The 19,678-nt window shown below is 35.5% G+C and overlaps 1 protein-coding gene across 5 annotated transcripts in view; it reads right to left on the reverse strand.

The window, feature by feature from the left end:
- The window catches only part of LOC121873303 (protein regulator of cytokinesis 1-like), a 31,001-nt gene extending 12,340 nt beyond the window's left edge, over nucleotides 1-18,661 (reverse strand). For 2 of the 5 annotated variants that reach the window (XM_042376798.1, XM_042376802.1), the window contains exons 1-12: nucleotides 16,250-16,358; nucleotides 13,950-14,092; nucleotides 13,164-13,262; nucleotides 11,816-11,959; nucleotides 11,268-11,381; nucleotides 10,202-10,384; nucleotides 8,950-9,087; nucleotides 8,483-8,630; nucleotides 7,117-7,226; nucleotides 6,431-6,544; nucleotides 4,614-4,772; nucleotides 3,337-3,489 (exon numbers count right to left, since the gene is read on the reverse strand). In XM_042376798.1, the coding sequence (XP_042232732.1) occupies nucleotides 3,337-3,489; nucleotides 4,614-4,772; nucleotides 6,431-6,544; nucleotides 7,117-7,226; nucleotides 8,483-8,630; nucleotides 8,950-9,087; nucleotides 10,202-10,384; nucleotides 11,268-11,381; nucleotides 11,816-11,959; nucleotides 13,164-13,262; nucleotides 13,950-14,092; nucleotides 16,250-16,343 (1,599 nt within the window). In that variant the 5' untranslated portion in view covers nucleotides 16,344-16,358. Of the gene's footprint in view, nucleotides 1-3,336; nucleotides 3,490-4,613; nucleotides 4,773-6,430; nucleotides 6,545-7,116; nucleotides 7,227-8,482; nucleotides 8,631-8,949; nucleotides 9,088-10,201; nucleotides 10,385-11,267; nucleotides 11,382-11,815; nucleotides 11,960-13,163; nucleotides 13,263-13,949; nucleotides 14,093-16,249; nucleotides 16,359-16,758; nucleotides 16,896-18,564 lie in introns of those variants that run through there. The other 3 variants (XM_042376799.1, XM_042376800.1, XM_042376801.1) reach the window with 3 other exon arrangements.
- Nucleotides 18,662-19,678: the final 1,017 nt, after the last annotated feature.

Below are 19,678 nucleotides of genomic sequence, written 5' to 3' on the forward strand. Positions count from 1 at the left end.
ACTGGAACCTATTATTATTTAAATATAACTCTGACAATGAAGTGGTTTTCAACAACATACCCACTTCATTGACAGAGGTATAACTACAGTATTTTTTAATTAACGCAATCCCCCCTCTTGCGGAATCTGAACGCTTTTTTCCATTATATAGAATGATTACTGTACTAGAACAACCAGCAGTATAGTTTGGGAAAGTGTGGTCAAATTTGGCCATACGCACATTGTATGGTAATTTCACAGTACACTAATATACTTGAACTACAACCAATACAGAGTTTGGGAATGTGTGGTCAAATACCCTCTGGGGAGACAAGTTGAACATACCGGTAACCATTACTGTATATAAATATTCAAGGGAGAAAAGATAACCCCTTACTTTTCTACAGTAGTTATTCCACAGGCGACTGCAGATATATCATCCCCCTTTGCCTTGCCAATCCCTGAAATTTAATAAATTCTCAATACACTCTATCTCAACCATGTCTTTAAATGTTCGTAACTTTCAACAGTCAAGTCCCATTTCAGAATTTCCTAATCCACTCCCACTCCAAAACAGTCACTCTTCTCGGTATGCCTCGTCATATAAGATCCTATTCCCTCTCCGTTACCATTACTACTTTTTGTGATCGTTACATTTATTTTAACAACTGGTATGTCTGTCAACTAAGGAAGTATTTATAATATAATTCTTCACCAGGAAATGATTTATTTACAATTAAATTATCAGCTTTGGGGATCTTTCTATTACCTTATCAATACTGTACAGTGATCCCTCGGTTAACGAAATTTCGGTTAACGAATTACCTTCCATAAGAATATTCAATTCGGTTAACGAATTCTTCTCAATATGTTTTCGCCTGCTCACCAGCTGTAGCATTAGTCCGCCAATACAGTAATCGGTTCTAGGGCTTAAATTCGTTACCATTTGAGTTAATATCAAGAAGGTTGTAAATATCAAGACGGTTGTACTATTCAATAATTTTCCAAGTCTTATACTGTATTAAATTTTTTTTAGTAATTTTAACAATTATTTAACATAATTGAAGTACAGGGAACTAGTTTTTAGCGCGCCAAACAGCCACTTGACTCACCCAGAATGGCGTAAGTTTGTGTCTGCTCAGTGGAAGAAGCATCTTGCTTGAGACTATCTTGAACATAAACTATTTTTACATTTTTACAGTACAATTATTGGTCATTCTGAAATTAATATTACATATTGACAATATATAGTGCAATGCAGTGTTGCTTTAAAGAAAATTATCTTGAATTACACCAAGTGAACTTAAAATTTTATGGGTGAAATGGCAGCATGAAGCATGGGGTGATTTCTCTTCCACCCCACTGCCTTCTCTTCTTCCTTCTCCTCCACTCCCACTTCTAATTCCCATCATCATCAACCAGTAGCCTTCTACATGCACACCTCAAAGTAAGTGTACTTTACTAAATTTATTTTTAGTTTGTATGCAATTTTCGTAATTTTCGGTGAGCTGGAACCAATTACCCAAAACCCCATTGAAACAATGGTTTCGGTTAACGAACGACCTTCTGGAACAAATTGTGTTCGTTAACCGAGGGACCACTGTACATTGAATTTCTGTTCAAGTGTTCTAGATGATTTCTTGGGGATAACCACTCTCCATTAAGACTCTTGACAGTCTACTAGGATTTGTTTAAAACTTTCAATATACTTGGACAACTGGACTCCTACAATGAATAAATCTATTGTGTACAGTACAGTACATACTCTGCTTTTATGGCCGATCACCCATACACTGTGCACACCAGGTATTGCTAACCTCTGAAAACTTACCAAGACCGACTACATGTACAAACTCCCTTTTCCTATCATTTCAGCTACATAAAAGTAAGTACAACTGCATTTCCATACCTTCAAATCTTAACTAAACAGTGTTACAATCAAATACCTGCTATAAAATTTTAATACCACTTCATAGCAAGGAAGCTGGTCACTTGTTCAGGCTCAAATTTATTCCCTTTCCAGTTCAGGAACATAAGGGATGGTAACCCCTGCCTCTTGTACTCAATCATCACAGAAAACACAAATTAAGGCATGTTTGTGAATGTAACTACTGTATATATAACCTAAATGATTGAATAACAGTACAATCAGTTTTCCTATGACGAGATAGTTGTGTTCCTGAACAATACCACATTAGAAAATTCACATAGTAACCATATAATAACAGTTTTATTATAATAATATCATTCATTAATAGAATAAAAACATGAAAATGGGGAAAATTCTTGTTCCAGTGTTAGTGTTCATTGCTGCGTGATAGAAAATGGAGGTATGAAGGTGGGTGCCAAAAAAAAATTATAAAACACTGTAATAAGAAGTGGAGTGTGACTCACTTAAGAGCATTTAATGATAAAACCTAAAAATAGAAAGAAAAAAAATCACCGTAAGAAATGTAAACAAACTTAAAGCGATGTTTTAACACTCACCACAAGAAAAGATGGTTGTTTGAGATGAGTGGTGGAGGAGATAGAGTCAGTCTGACGATGGAGGTAAGGGTTCACACCACTTTATCACATCTAATTTTTTTCAAAAGTTACAGCTTTTCTCCGTTTTATTTCACTTTCACTACCACCACCACCAAAATGCTTCAAACCCTTGCCATGCAATGTAATTAAAAACAAAGTCGATACTGTACAGTATTTGTATATTTAGATAAAGCAGTCCACGATAACAGACTTCTGAGACGTATAAGAGATAAACAAAGACTGCGGGGGTGGGTCATCCCACTTGTAAGATGGTATACAGAGGCGATTGTATAACCGCTTATTGCCATTCGAGTGACATAGTTCCATTTACTCAATCGTGTTATATCCAAATTGCATCCGCGGTATAGAAAATGTGTTCCCTTATACTGTACATTCATCGCGTTATAACCAAGCCGCACTGTGAAAACACGTGTTAAAGGAAAATTTACTGTATAGGAATTTGCCCTTGATTTCGGCCACCCTGCAATATAGCATGAAAGGGCTTGACAATGGAGGAGGCAAGGGAGGCAGAAAATCACATGTGACAATTTCTGAAATAGTTAATTACCAAGAAGCAAAATTTTTCACAAGACCTCCTGAATAAAACCATACTTTGTTCAGAAGTTTTCTACTGTGTTTAACACCATGACAAACTAACTGATCAAAAAGCAGAGTAAACAGTAATGCTTCCTGTGATTGGCATGAATGCCAAGCTCACCATAAAATAATACAAGAGTACAATACTGTAATAATAATTTTGGAATATGGTTTTGGTGTGAAACATATAAGTAATATGGATTAATTTTACCTAATAAACAAGTATATACTCACAGAGGAAGTTGTGTGTCCTAATGTTTGTTCCTCTCCAATGCGCCTGAGTTTTGATGTCCTAGCAGTATCATTACGAGCCAACCGCCTCTTCACAGAAGGAGGTCGTGATCCTAAGCGGCTCTCAGCATTCAACTGCCTAACTCTTGCATTTTGCTAAGGGGAAGAGAATTAGGTCAACTGACATGCCTAAAGTACCAATGAAATAATTAATAGTCTCTTGTACCAACAAAATATTTTCTTCACAAAGTACTCCGCACAAATTCTTGCATAATAATCTACTCCTATATCTGTAAAAATTTCCTCTATCTCCTTACTTTAGTCTACCTGCTGAGAGTTACTGACCTGACAGTAAAAAAAAATTTTAAATGAGAAATGCTTATCTACTAACTGCACTAACTGCAATAAAAACTCTTCAGTCATAACCTTCACCTTGTTTGTGTTCTCAAACTACAGTGGCCATTCCACATGACAGCATGTATTCACACCATAAAGACTTGTCAGCTTTACAACAAACACTAGTTTGGATGAAACTGAAAAGATTACTCTAGCAGCTAAACTCTAACACTCATCACCATTGCCAGTTAAAGTCCTTAGCTATGTTTTCCAATAAAAAACACTGGGAGATATCTGGCAAGTGACACTGTCAAATCTAGCTAATAAGACAACCCATTGCCACTGGCTGAAGATATCTAAAGCAGGATGGTTTGAAAGGAGTGAGTTTGTTCCATGACATAGGAAGAAGACTGACAGCCAGTTCTGCAGAGTGCTAGTCCAGGGTATAAAAGAATTTGGGTAGACAAAAGGCATGAGCACCTCCAAATGCCCTCATATGCTGTTGGAGACTAAGTGAGGGTGGCACTACAGAACACCGACGACTGTGGAAGTATCCGTACAACAGGGAGTGATAATATATCCCTGGCCAAAGAACTCTAGAACTGATAAAATGAGTCCGAGAAAAGGTTACCCAGAACTACAAGCACTTTGCAACCTGACATAGAAGAAATTAAAGGGACTAAGTAGGAAAGACGAAAGGCCATCTGTATAATCCTATGTTAACAAACAATAAAATGACTTCTGTAAAACACACAAATAAACTAATTAAATAAATTATGGAATGTTTTGATTGTCTGAAGAGTTTCCACCCCAGCAAATTTCACCTGAAGATTAACCATTTGTCTTTGAGGTTGGATGACATACTAAGGTTATTTTTATGTGTTCCACTAAACCTACCACACCCAACTTTTCTCCATTAAAACAATTACTGCAATAAAACTTACTCTGTCTTTCTTTTCCTGTTCCTTCTGTTCATGATATATGTGCCACTGATCCATGATGTATTCTGAGATGGTCTTTTTACCCAAGAGGAATGGTTGACCATGCTTGGACTCCCAATTAAGAACAATATCTTCCAGTTCCTTTTCTATCCGTGGTAATTCCTAAAAATAAAAATAAAAAATAAATACAAATAAAAGGGTAATCATAACTGATGTGTTTGTTTTGACATCCTTAATGTATATAAAAAAATCCCTCTGTATGACCCATTAATCAATATGTAATACAGGTTGACAACCCTTTATCCGAAAACCGAAAAGCTCTGAAAACCGAAAGTTTTTTGTGGGCAATTTTTTTTTTTTTTTTTTTTAACAGGGATTAGCCCACCCAGGCATAGATCACTGACCCACATCGGGGCCTGGGGGGGGGGCCAAAATGTAATAGTAATACTAATTATAATAATAATAATTATACATAGTAAATAAAAATTTTAATTAAAAATACACCCAAATAAAATAATGATAACAATAATAATACAGTGGTCCCTCTGTTAACGAGTTACCTTCCATAAGATTCTTAACTTCGGTTAACGAGCAAACCCTCGATTAACGAGTTTCTTACGAGCCGGCCTCCACATGTTTTAGCTTGCATTTGGCGGTCCACCAGCTGTAGTATTAGTCCGCCAATACAGTAATTGGTTCTAGGGCTTAAATTCCTTACCCTTTTAGTAAATATCAAGAAGTTTATACTATTCAATAATTTTAAAAGTTTAATATTAAATTTTTTAGTCATTATAACAATTATTGAACATAATTGATAATTGAAGGAAGGGTCACTAGTTCGTGGCACACCATCCAGCCTGCCAACACAGCATACAGGCGTCAGTCTTTGTGTCTTTTCAGTGGAGGTAACATCTTGCTTGAGACTCTCCAACTAAACGCTTTTTTTCTGTGTTTACAAGCAAATTATTGGTCATTTTGAAATTTATTTTACACATTGACAATATATAATGCAGTGCAGTGTTGATTTAAAGAAAATAATCTTGAATTACACCAAGTGAACTAAAATTTTATGGGTGAAATGGCACCATGGGGTGACTTCTCTTCCACCCCAATGCCTTCTCTTCTCCCTTCTTCTCCACCCCCATTCTAATTCCCATCATCATCTTCATCATCCAGGAGCCTTCTACATACACACCTCAAAGTAAGTGTACTTTTCTACCTTTTTTGTTGAATTTAGGCAATTTTCGGTGAGCTGGAACCAATTACCCAAAAACCCATTGAAACAATGGTTTCGGTTAACGAGTTTTTCAGTTAACGAGCAACCTTCTAGAACGGATTGTGCTCGTTAACCGAGGGACCACTGTAATAATAAAATATAATAATAAGATTTATAATAATAATAATAACAATAATACTGTATTAATAAAATAATAATAATAATAATAATAATAATAATAATAAAGAATTACAAGAATGAAAAAAGATAAAAAGTGAAAAACACGACCTAGACCTATGAATTATTATTATTATTATTATAATTGTTATTATATTTTCGACCTCCAGGCCCCAATGTGGGTCAGTGACTTGTGCCTGGGTGGGCTAATACACACACACACACAAAAAAAAAAAAAAAAAAACTGAAAACCGAAAAATTCTGAAATCCGAAATGCCTCTGGCCCCAAGGATTTCGGATAAGGGATTGTCAACCTGTATACAAAAGCATTACCCATTTTTATTTTCAGCTTCAAATTTTTAGTAGGTTTTGAAGTACAGGTACAAGAAAAATACACATTCAACAAAAAAAAAAAAAAAACACTTACAATCTTCACACGCTTCCTCTCTTTTTCTTCTTGTAGCAAAGAACAGCCCCGGTTGCCAAATAATCTATTGGGATCACTAGCCTTTTCTTCCAGCTCAACTAACTTATTCCATAACTGTGGAGAGGGAAAAGTTACACTCAATATATCACCACCATCATTTTACAGCCATTTTCCATGTCTAGAGTGTTAAGTCACAATTATACCTGATGTCATGGTGGCCCAGATTCCATAAGACAAATTTAAAGACATTTTTTGTTCTGGCTTGGAAACCCACTTTTACTGAGTGGAAGCTAGGCCTTATATGTAAGAATTCCAAGACAGTGGCACCAAATTTGGACAAAATACATAATTCAAATAAAACCAAGACACATCCCACAATTACTTTTCCATCTAACCCCAACTTGATTCCAGCTCAGATAAACAAAATTTAACAGCTAACAAACTTCCAACCTGTCTCAAACACCAGCATTGTCTTTAATCTTATTTTGTTAACTAACATATAAAGCATCACTCTTCCAGGAAGTGCCCCCACTTCAAGTAATCCATGCAGAAAATCCCCCAGGCTGTCATGGTGTTGAATCATCAGGTGAAATAAACGGGTTCCTACCAGCATTAAGATAGATCCCAAACAATGTACTGTACATGAAACAAAACTGATGATAATGAAAACAGTCCCATCACTTTACCTCATTCCTGTGCTTTATTTTGCTGAAGATGTGCTTGTTCTCCATATAGTAATCTTGAAGCCTCTGAACTTCCTGGTCATGAGCATCAAGTACCGTATCTGTATAATCCTCTGTTAACAAACAAAAATGATTTATGTAAAACACACAACAAATAAAATGATTAAATAAATTATGAATTTTTTTTTGATCACCTGAAGAGTCTCCACCCCAGCAAATTTCACCTGAAGATTAACCATCCTAATCCTTTTTGGGTGGTGGTGGTGGGGGGGTGGGGGTTAGGATAGATTAGGTTAGGTTAGCATTAGGGAGGTTAATCTTAAGTGAAATAAACCTAGATGGAGATTCTTCATGCAATACAAATTTTTTAGTCATACACACATTAGATCCAGCCCAATTAGTGGGCATTATTTTCAAACTACAATTGGTCCATCTTAGGCCCACTGGTACAAACTATACACAATCCACTACGTCATATTACAATACTGTCACATTTGGTACACTGGAAAGTATCTTTAATTCAAGAATCCATATCATTGTTAAAAGGTGAACAAATCATAAAATTTCCTCAATGAGAAAAGTGTAGTGCACTGTTGGCCAGTCGCATAATGGTGCAGCAACCACGACATCTTAGCTGATCCACCCTGGGAGGAGTTATGTCATTAGTGCTTCTTGAGGATTGGGAAGCTTCATTTACTTACAGTATACCAAATGACCCGAGCATTGCTAATTTCTAATAATATGAATAAGAATAAAAAGAAACTGTCACTCTGAATGTGAATACTTGTGAAAGTATTCATGAACACTATTGGTTAAAAGAACTTTCTGTAACTAAAAGCATGGTACAGGTATGTACTATCATACTCTACTGATGACTGTTTAAATTACATGTTTGATTTTCTGATTTCCTAATTATATACTGTCCTGAAAAAAATCAGTTTACCTAAAAATATAAAACCTGAGGAAAGAAATATCTTTAAGAATGGAATTACAGTATGATTATCCATGCAAAAGTATTCTGGGGTTATCAACACCTGTAAAAGCTCTATGTAAGCCCAAAAAAATTTGTCATGTAATTTTATGAATCAAGAGAAATCTGAATCCTACAAGCTTCCCCAATGATGGCAAGAGACAAACTGATGTCTTAACTTCTAGCCAGGCTGAAAGCAGGCAGTGTTACTACCATTTAGCAATAAAAAAATAATAAGAGTACATACTGTACTTAGCACAAACACACACAAAACATTCACATTACATTACATTACATACATACATACACAAACACACAACACATTCACATTACAATACTACATACACCCACACTATAACACATACACGCAAACATAAACATGTTTAAAGGGCACATTACCTGTGAAGTATGCAGTAAATTCATTCCTTTCCTCTTCACTTGTGTAGCATTTTTCCCAACACATTTCAAGTTCACGTCGTAATTGGTTGATAAATCGGGCCATATTTTGCCGCTTGAGTTCCTCCAAACGTTTCAATTCTTGCTGAAGCTGCAAAAAAGACAAAAAAGTTAATTTGGGTTGCTGATACAAAACAAGGCATATTACATCTTACCATGAACATGCCTTATTATTACAAGGGGTGATGGCATATCTCACTACCCAGACAATTACATTACAATACCTAAATGATAAACTTCAACCACACACTTACAGATGGAGAGATTCGTATTCAAGGCACAATACCCCATTAGCAGTTCTACCATCATCCCCAAGAGAAATGAAATGAACTACCATGTATCTGACAGAGTATATTTTGAAAAGCTAAACTACTGCCCCATAATGCCCTACTGAACAAAGACAATGTTACCTTCTCGAGTGTCGTAGGCTTGTGACCATCTACTGTGTTGAGGAAGTGGGCGTGCTCGCTTGGGTCAATGCCAAGTCGGTCATTCAATAGTCTTATTCGTTCATGAAGTTGTTGACTCTTCTTCTCATTATCTCCTACCTATTGAGACACCATATCCATTAAAGTCATAAACAAAAATTAACTTACAAGTACAGCACGCTATACTAAGCTTAATTGAATACGGTACTACATACAAAGCTTACATTAAATACAGTATGATATACAAAACTTAAATACAGTATGATAAACAAAGCCTAACTAATAAATATCCGTACAGTACTGTCTCAAAATAAACATTACAACGGAAGACATCGCTCTGGTGGGTGACTCGGCAGAAACCTGTACAGTATATACCTGCCATGTGAAGGAGTTTAAGAAGAGCAAGTACTGTATAGTACCAGGAAAAAGTTAACAGTAGGTCCCAATAACACACACACACACACACAGAGAGAGAGAGAGAGATTCCAGTTAGGGGCGGAAGTGAGGCATTGAGTGAGAAAAATGAGCAATGGATCTCGGTGTAGCATGGGACAAGAGTCATACCATTTAGGTGTATCGAGGAATGCATCAAAGATTGGGTCACCAAGCAGATAACACTCCTATAAAAAGTGTCACATGAACTCTCGATGTAAACAGAAGGAAAAAAATTAGAAGCCATGAATATATGATGTTGGGAGGTGGGAAGGGGAGGAGTCGTCTTCAGAATAATAAAGGGCAGAAACTAAGATGTGAAAATAAAGACTTGTAGAAAAGAAAGCTCACAAGGAGGCTGGATTACATGAATGGAGAATGACCACTGGTAAAAAGTGTACAATAATTATGAGGTTGATGGGAAGACCAAGAAATAAGATGATAAAAATGGGGTGAAGAGGGGAAGACCAAGAAAGAACTACTGTAGGATTAAAAATGGTGAAAAGAAGACTTAGAATGATGAGAAAAAATGGGCGAAGAGGAGAAGAGCAAGAAAGATAATAAAATGGGGATGAAGTACGTGTGTGATGGTGGTTGGTGGTTCAAGGGGATGAAGTTAGAGCAGTATGAATGACAACAGTATTAGTACAGTATTTGTTGTGGCCACCCCGTAACATAGTGAAAAATGGTTACAGGATTAACTATATTTCATTAGAATCTCATATCCACAAAGGTTCAGACCACAGATGTTTCAGATAAGATTTTTGGGACAATATTCACACGAGCTCAAAATTCACCTTACCTTTTCTTCATAATTTTTGTTCAGTTGTCTCATTCGTTGTAAGTTCTGGTGAGATAGTGTGAATAGGTCTTCTACCTCGGACAGGATGGTGGACTCAAAGGGGGTACTAGGTTTAAGTTCCAGGTCGTCCAAAAGCTTAACCAGGTCAGACTTGAGGCGACGGAAGGTCTTCTCCCGATTTATCTGTCACAATAATAGCAAAGTATGAAATAGTGGATAAAGCTTATAGTTTTACCTATAAGGAAAAGTTAGCTATTGTATAAAGTTGTAACAGCCTCTAAACATACAGATAGTTAGTTAGCACTAAGGTATTTATATAAACGTGGGCTATTTTCATGTTTAGATTGTTTAGCTTGCATTACCCGAATTAACTAGATAAAGAACACACAGTACTGTACTCCATTCCATTTTTACATTAAAATTATTGGTCATTCTGAAATTTAGTTCACATATTGATAAGAAACAGTGCAGAAATTATTATGAAACACGAAGAAGGCATTAGAACCAATGAATTCTGTAAAGAATATGGCATGTCATCATCGACCTCTACAATCAGCTGTTTGATATGTAAACAAAGCTGCCGGTAATACGACATACATACCTCAAAGTAAGTTAAAATACAGTACTGTATTCTATTGTTAATTTATTATTGTACAGTATACTGTACGGTACAGTACTGTATTTTATTTATATTTAATGTTTTGTTAATTCTATTACTGGTATACAGTACTTTGTATGTACTTTTTCTGTGAGTTGGAACCAATTACCCAATATCCCATTGAAATAATAGATTCATTAACGAAATTTTTGGTTAACGAACGACTCTTGTGGAACGAATTGTGTTCGTTAACCGAGGGACCACTGTACTGTATTCACTGATCCACCCTACCATCCCATAACTGTTGGTTATGGCTGCCTACCAGCTTGCAATTCATACATTACATCCAAGTTCATCTGATATAATATGAAAAGATTTTCAATTCTCCCAGTGTAACATTTACTTGCCAACAGCACAGAACAACCATACAACGTGTATTGTAATAGAATCGGCTTAAGACACACTTACCATTTCTTGCTCAAGCGTCCGAATTCTTCTTTCCAGATCCTCTAAGTCTTCCTTTGAGGGAAATAGTTTCTTGGATATGTTGGACGGCTCTTCAACCAGTCGTTCACAAAGTTCCTGTACAAAAAAAAAAAAAGTTGGGCTTCAATAACAGTTACGTCTCCACAAACCAGATTAAATGAAGTGTTGGGTCTGGTTAGTTGAACAAATTCCCTTAAGAAGACAGCCTCCTAAACAGGATATTTTCCAATTGCAAATAATTTGGGGGGAATTTAATTACTGTACATAACCACGAAAATACAAAGTCAAAAGATGAGGAAAAAAAAAGAAAAAGAAAAAAAAATAGTACTCTAGTTAGATGCTTACTAGAACCATGTTCTTACTAGAGTTTACATGTAATGGCAAGTGAAGTAAGATGGCAACTCAAGCAAGGTGCTGGTATAAGAAAGGAAATCATTTTAAGATTTGTAGTGATTGGTTCTTTACTGTGTAAGCTAAAATAAGAGCCTGTGTCTTCAGATAGCATGTGTGTGGTAGAAGCTTCAACTTACCCTCTCTCGTTCATGCAACTCCCTGAGCCTGTCACGTCGACTTTTAACCTCTCTGTGTAATTCTTCAACACTATGACGGAGGTATCGCTCCAACTCCAACAAGCTAAGGTTTTCCTCGGGGTCAGGTATAGCAGTGTTTAACTCCTGGTTCATGGATAAAATATGTCAGTATGCATAAATAGGATATTAATGTTCACAATTTAGTAATATAAGTCAAAATTAAAATGCAATACTGCACTGTACCTTCTATATACAATAAAATTTCTAATACTGTAAAACAAATTTAAATATTGTATTTTACTCGAAGGTTATAATATCTACTTGCTCAAATCAGAGGCATTATTAGTTTATTACCAGATTCAGCTGTGATTAATTTGTTTGATACTATAGTGGTCCCTTGATTAACGAACGGTCCAATTAACGAAATTTCGATTGACGAATTAGCTCCCATAAGGATTTTCAATTCCATTAACAACAAAACTTTGATTAACGAAAGCCTTACGAGAAACACGCTTTGCTGTGCGCATCAGCTGATTGGCTAGTATGCCAATACAGTAATTGGTTCTATGTTTACATTCGTTTCCAGTGGAGTAAATATCACGAAAGTTGCGCTCTTGAATATTTTTGCATTTTTTATATTAAAATTATTGGTCATTCTAATTTAGTTAACATTGAAAATATATACAGTACAGGGAACAGTTTTCGTGTGCCAATCAGCTGATCGAATCACTCACCAATGCTTCTCAGTTTAACTTTGTTTACAGTGAAGTGAACATCCAGTTTGTTGGTCTCTTGAATATTTTTGCATTTTTACATTAAAATTATTGGCCATTCTGAAATTTAGTTCACATACTGATAATATACAGTGCAGAAATTATTATGAAACATGAAGAAGGCATTAGAACCAATGCACTCTGTAAAGAATATGGCATGTCATCATTGACTGCCTCTACAATTAGCTGTTTGATATGTAAACAAAGCTGCCGGGAATACGACATACACACCTTAAAGTTAAAACATAGTATTCTATGGTTTTGTTTTTATTATTATTATACAGTATACTGTACAGTACAGTACTATATTTAGTTTATATTTAATGTTTAGTTAATTCTATTACCGGTATACAGTACAGTACTTTGTATGTACTTATTCTGAGAGTTTTGGAACCAATTACCCAATATCCCATTGAAATAATAGGTTCAGTTAACGAAATTTTCAGTTAACGAACGATTCTGTGGAACCAATTGTGTTCGTTAATCGAGGGACTACTGTATTTATTTTCTTATTAAACCATTAACTTATGCAGTTCCAAACCTGAATTAAGAAGACATCAGTACCAAAAAATTACCTTATTCAGATGGTAAAATTCTTTGCCATTTTCATCGATACTTGTGAGGATTTTCTTTTTTAGAGAGATTTCTCCGTCCCATATATTCTTCTGAAGATTCTAAAAAGATATAAGACATCATTACAGTACCATTTTAACAAGGATAAAATTGATCAGTTAACCAATAAGATTTAGTGCCATTAATGCGGATCCTCTGTAATAGCTAAATGGAAATCAGGGTTAGATAAAGGACATGTAACTATGGCACTTAAAACTATCAAATCAGGAACAAACACAGAGGAATGTTTTCAAATTAAGAGAAATTTAGATGAAGGAGGGAATTATGTAACGTGTGAATTGGAAATAAGGAGTTGTGGAGGAGTGGAACAGGTTGCCAAAATCCATCATTAACTTTTAACTTTTTGCAAAGCTTCAAATATATTGGTAGGTTGGACAGATATGTGATAAAGGCTGGGTGTAAACAAGGCTGTCTAGAATGGACCAATAGGCTTATAACTGTTTCCTATAATCTTGTGTTCTTGAGTCAAGAGGTTAAGCCTCACCAGTCACCAAATACATACACATACTATATACAGTACTGTATTACATTTACTGTACATGATTTTGTGAGCAGTACAGTACGAATAAAAGACACGTATTCTGCAAGTCTTTGTATACGTCAAGTAAATCCCATGAATATACACACTTGACACTCACAATAATCAATACTTTTCGAAACCATTCATTTGTCCAATAATATAGTACAGTACTGTATACCTTACGTTAAATAACATCACACAATCTTACCTTGAAAAGTTCTAAAACGCGAGATTGGCGCTCTGAACACGCCTCTTCATCAAATCCCACCTCCTTCCAAAGCTCGTGAAGCTGCTTAGTGGAGGTTCTTATCTCGTCTACAACCTCATTTATCTTGTTCTCCATTGTTGTAACTGGAAACAAGTCAAGATGGTGAGGAATCTACCCTGTACTATGGTATATCATAATGACAATCCACATCCAAAATTCTGTCTATATGTTAAAGATTAATCTAAGAGATGATCAAGCACATGTTGTCTGAGATATCTTATGAAGGAATCTTCACAAAGTTCACTGGAAACTACCAAGTGTAAATTCAGCCGGGGAGAAAGGAAAAAACAGGTTTAAACATTAACATGGTAAGGTTGGACAGATGTATGCGCGATATGGGTTGGGTGTAAATATGGCTGCCTAGTATTGGCCAATAGGCCTGCTGCAGTTTCCTCCATTCTTATGATCCACCAAGAAGGCACATAACCATTGCAACTTCTAATAATTTAATTGTTTTTTAAAAGATACCAAAAATATTATAAGGTAGTCTCCATAAAGTATCTCCTTAACCTTTATCTAACCTATTTGTACTGTACTGTACTACTGTACTGCTAAATTTACTGCAGATGTTTATCAAGCCAAAAGTTTCCCAAATATATTTTTATTCGTTAATGGTGGAACAGATGCCAAGCACCAGAAGGACTTTATGGAATTGCACCAAATTTTCAGGATATGTTGTTTGGATGACAGTAAGTAAGAAAATTGAAGCAACAAGGCACAGAACCTAACCTAACCTCAACTAACTACAGTATATCAACTCGTGCTAATAGTGTTAATGTTCTTTAATATCTGGGGAGGTTAGGTTAAATCAAGGATACAAACTTCAGAAATCACAGTACAATACAATACTATTTTCAGAACCAGAGCTTAAGTTTGTAGCTATATATGACAGTCCAGACCTTGTACTTGACGTGTGTAAAGTTCTTTAAATACAAGGCCTCTGAAGAATCACAATATACAGTGAAACCCCTATTTAACGGACTATATGGAGAAGAAAGCCCGTTATATTGAGGGTTCACTAGAGATGAAACCCCCGTCTAACAAACTATAATTATACTGTATAGAGATGAAAGTCCAGCATACTTAATATTGGAAGAACAAATACTTATAATGTATACAGCCTGAACAACATCAACCTAGAGAAGTCGACTTGTGAAAGAGACCTAGGGGTACTTGTAAGCCCGGACCTACGGCCTAGAAAACAGTGCGTTAATGTTCGAAATAAGGCAAACAGAGTATTGGGTTTTATATCTAGAAGTGTAAGTAACAAGAGTGCAGAGGTCTTATTGCAACTATATCTTGCGCTAGTTAGGCCGCACCTCGATTATGCGGTTCAGTTCTGGTGCCCCTATTATAGAATGGATATAAATTCACTAGAGTCGGTGCAGCGAAGAATGACAAAAATGATTCAGGGACTTAGAAACCTTCCATATCAGGATAGGTTAAAGAAACTTAACTTGCATTCCCTAGAAAGACGAAGAGTGCGGGGAGATATGATAGAAGTATTTAAGTGGGTGAAAGGAATCAATAAAGGGGATATAGATAAAGTTCTTATAATATCCGAGCAGGATAGGACTCGGAGCAACGGATTCAAGTTGGATAAGTTTAGGTTTAGGAGGGAGATAGGAAGAAACTGGTTCACAAATAGGGTGGTGGACGAGTGGAACAAGCTTAGCAACTTTGTAGTAAGTGCGGGAACTCTGGAAAGTTTCAAAAGGAGGCTAGATAGATTCATGGACGATAGAGAGTGGTAGTAACTCTCGACAGGAGCTGCCATGCACAGGCCAACCGGCCTATTGCAGACTCCTTATTTTCTTATGTTCTTATATCAAGGGTCTGTTAAATATGAAACTCCCATCTAATGAACTATATATAGAGATGAAAGTCCATTATATCAAGAGTCTGTTAAATATGAAGCTCCCATCTAATGAACTATATATAGAGATGAAAGTCCATTATATCAAGGGTCTGTTGAATATGAAACTCCCATCAAAGGAATTATAATTCGAAAATTCGAATTGCATGGGCCCATGAAGTACTATATATACGAATTTTAGAAAAATTCTTATTTTAGACGTATGGAAGCACCAGAGCAAATTGTTGTATCAAAACATGCTACAAAAATTATTTACATATCTAAAAACTGTCAATAAGCAATAGGTATAATAAATTAAAAGTATTACTGTATTTATATTCAACAACATTTATTCTAATATACGAATTTAGAACATTATAGCTACAGTGGTCTCCATGTAATCCTGCCAGTCTCCAGTACAGTCTCCAAATACTGTACAACACTCCATCTCCATCCACCTTCACTGTTGTGCTCAGCATTATGATTGCATTTAAAAGCTTGAATTATTATGGCGATATTTTCAAATTCGAAACTTAAAATTTTGGCATATATTTTTAATCAGATGCTATTCAAATTTTAGATGTATCCGAATTTTAGAGGTTTCACTGTACTGTATAGATAAAATTCTGTTGGTAAATTTGCATAAGCGCACCACACTGTTAGAAAGTCAAAAAAATATTTTTCGAGTGTATTTGAGTGTGTTTAGACCGAATATGACCTTCATTTCCGGTGGAAATTGGCTGGATTTTTTTATCGATTTTTTTTCGTGGGATGTTTTCCGAATAAAAATAATGGCTAAGCGAATAAAACAATAAACCAAAAAACACTAGAAAAACCAAAACCAAACCTAACCTAACTGACTCTCACCATATGATGGAATCACCTATTTCTTACCTTATTGCCGTCTCTTTTTTGTCTTTGGGATAAGGGACGAGTTAGGACAACGCCACATATGTTGGTCTTTGCGATATTTACATTGTCTTGCATTTATGACACTTTACTAAGGTCGGGAGAACACCATGCGATCGAAAAAATGCTACAGTTTCTTTGTTTTTTTCCCAAAAACTCGCAATCAGCTCCATATAATTTAAGTGACACCCATCACAGACTTTCATGGTCGGAAATGAATATGAATTTGGAAATATGAGACCCAAAATAAAAATCGATTTTGATTGGGCCAAAAATACTGTGAATTAAACCAGAAATCATTTTAATTGGTTACAAAAAAAAAGAGCTTTTGATTGGCCGCGTGACGCATACGGGAACGCAAGCGCGTGATGATTCATGAAGGAGACACACAGTGTGGGAGGTGAGGTAGGCGATAATGGCAGAAGATTAATGGAAGAAAATATAGATAAATTTTGGATACAGTATCTCCATTATTATACATTTGTGACGGTAATGTAATAGATAAAAATTATCTTATAATTAGACGTCGTATTCAAATATGATAATAGATTAGTGGTAGGAATGTGTGGTGCGAAAATGCAATAATATCATTCCGTTATATCGAGGGTCTGTTATATATGAAACTCCCATCTAATGGAATATATATATGGAGAAGGAAGTCCATTATATGGAGGTTCCACTGTACTGCTATTTTATATAATTCATCATCATTAACTGGACCAAACTCACCAACCTAAACTTTATTATATGAATCAAGTTAAGTTCAGTAAATTAATTTGGTCCACTTAATGTACGATAAATTATACGGTAGGCTGTGGATATTTTTCCGTTTGTCTGGTAAGTAGAATTTTTTTTTTAGGCTAGCACCAGGAATTGATAGAATTGGAAACAAGAATGAACAGAACCTATTAGAACTTGACTTGACCAACCTAACCTAGAGTAACCTACCTAACTTACCAGAATTTCTTTTAAAACATACCTAATGATACTGAATGGATCCTTGTTTCCATTTACCTATTTGATAGATTGTAATTAAAGTTTCCACAAAGTTTCATCACAATACTATCAACTCCTGGTGTTAGCCTACAAAAAATTCTAACACACAACTGGACAAATATCCACAGCATAAATAATATCATGTCGCTACCAATACATCAAACTCCCTAAAACCTACAGATAAATTAAGTATTATTATCATTTAGGTCATCCAGTGAGATTAGGGTTAGGTTAAGTTATGTTATGATGATATTTTTTCCGGTGGTTATTGATGTGATTTGAATAATTCTGACCTTCATTTCAAATAGGTGGATGACCGAAACAATAATTATACCGGGAATAATATAAGTTTGAGTGGTTCCTTGGGGTGCCCTTTGTTTCCTCCAGACCTGTAGTGTACATAACTGTTTACCATTAGCTTTCCTGGCTCAACCAATAAGAACTTCTGCTACTAATTTTACTGAATAAACATGACCCAATAATACTAAATAAACATACACATTCCTGGGTAATGAATAACAAAAATTACTGAATAGACAATAATTACTGAATTAACACAATTACTAATGAACAAACCTCCATTTATCTATCATCTACCTACCACGCTTAAGTAACAATTACATATAAAAATAAATAAAAATTGTCCCATCCCATTAACAAATAAGTTAATAAATAAATACAGACATCACGGTTAGGCCCGGTCCCAGGTACTAATCATTAGCAATAAATACTCATAAGTTACTTCTAAAAGCTCAAATAATTAACAGTAACAAGGGAATAATGTATTAAACATACCACATACGTCGCACTTAATTATATAGAAATAAAGTGATAAGGTTTAGTGTTCTCCGTGTTTGTCTCCTCGAGCTGTTCAGTGTTGACTCCTTTTCAAAACAACCCACGTAAAGAAGGACGCGCTCTGATTGGCTGACACGCAGGGCATACATTTATGTAAACTGAAGGACGCGCTTTGATTGGCTGACACGCGGAGTATACATTTATGTAAACTGAGCGCTTGTGAAGTATTGTTATATTTATTACATACCTTTAGTAGTTTTCTTTTATCAATATAATTATATTCATTTACAAATATACATAATAAAATAAAATTGGTGATAATAATACTTTCTCCAGCTATTCTCCGTTGTGGTAAGTGCATTTCAAATGACGTCAGAGAAGCGTACGTTATGTAGGTGTACGCATCATACTTCACGAACTGTTAGTGAAGATATTTGTATTTCAGATTATGTTATTAAACTCAATGGTGCACAGTAAATATATTGAGAACGGTGTCCTCCTATTACAGTTGGTTAAATGTATTGATAAGCGGTTTTGAAGTAAACTATGAAAAAATATATACTGTGTGCTGTATAAACCCCGTTATTATAATATAATAACTCTATTATACAGTACAGTGTTTGAGTAATTGTAAAAATAAATATATATGCTCAGGTAAAAATGCTTAGCTTCTTGAAAAAGTTATTATAATTTAGCATGACCTAATACCTTGGCAATGTGAGGACAACGGGATTGTTATTGTGTGCCCCGGGGACACAAACTTATAAATCTAACACTTCCAATGATCGCATAATTAATGATATTTAGAAATTATAGCTTTTAATGCATTTTCGTCATTTAATTTCTATCACTTTGTATGTGGTTCATGTGTACAGCGTTTGAGGAGCTGGAACACGTGACAATTGTATTATTCATATTATGGTCATAACGATGACGTCACTACAGTATAGTCGGTCACGACCAAAGCTGAGTAGCCGACCCCACCAATTCCCCAGTGTATGCCTCGTGGTCTAGGTCAACCAGCGCCGCCTTACATCACGGAGCGGGGGTCAAGGAGGATGCCTTTCTCCAACACTATATACAATTTATACTCCAGACACACCTCAACCTA

The sequence above is a fragment of the Homarus americanus genome, unplaced genomic scaffold (genome assembly GCF_018991925.1).
Source record: "Homarus americanus isolate GMGI-L3 unplaced genomic scaffold, GMGI_Hamer_2.0 scaffold32929, whole genome shotgun sequence".
Lineage (NCBI taxonomy): Eukaryota > Metazoa > Arthropoda > Malacostraca > Decapoda > Nephropidae > Homarus > Homarus americanus.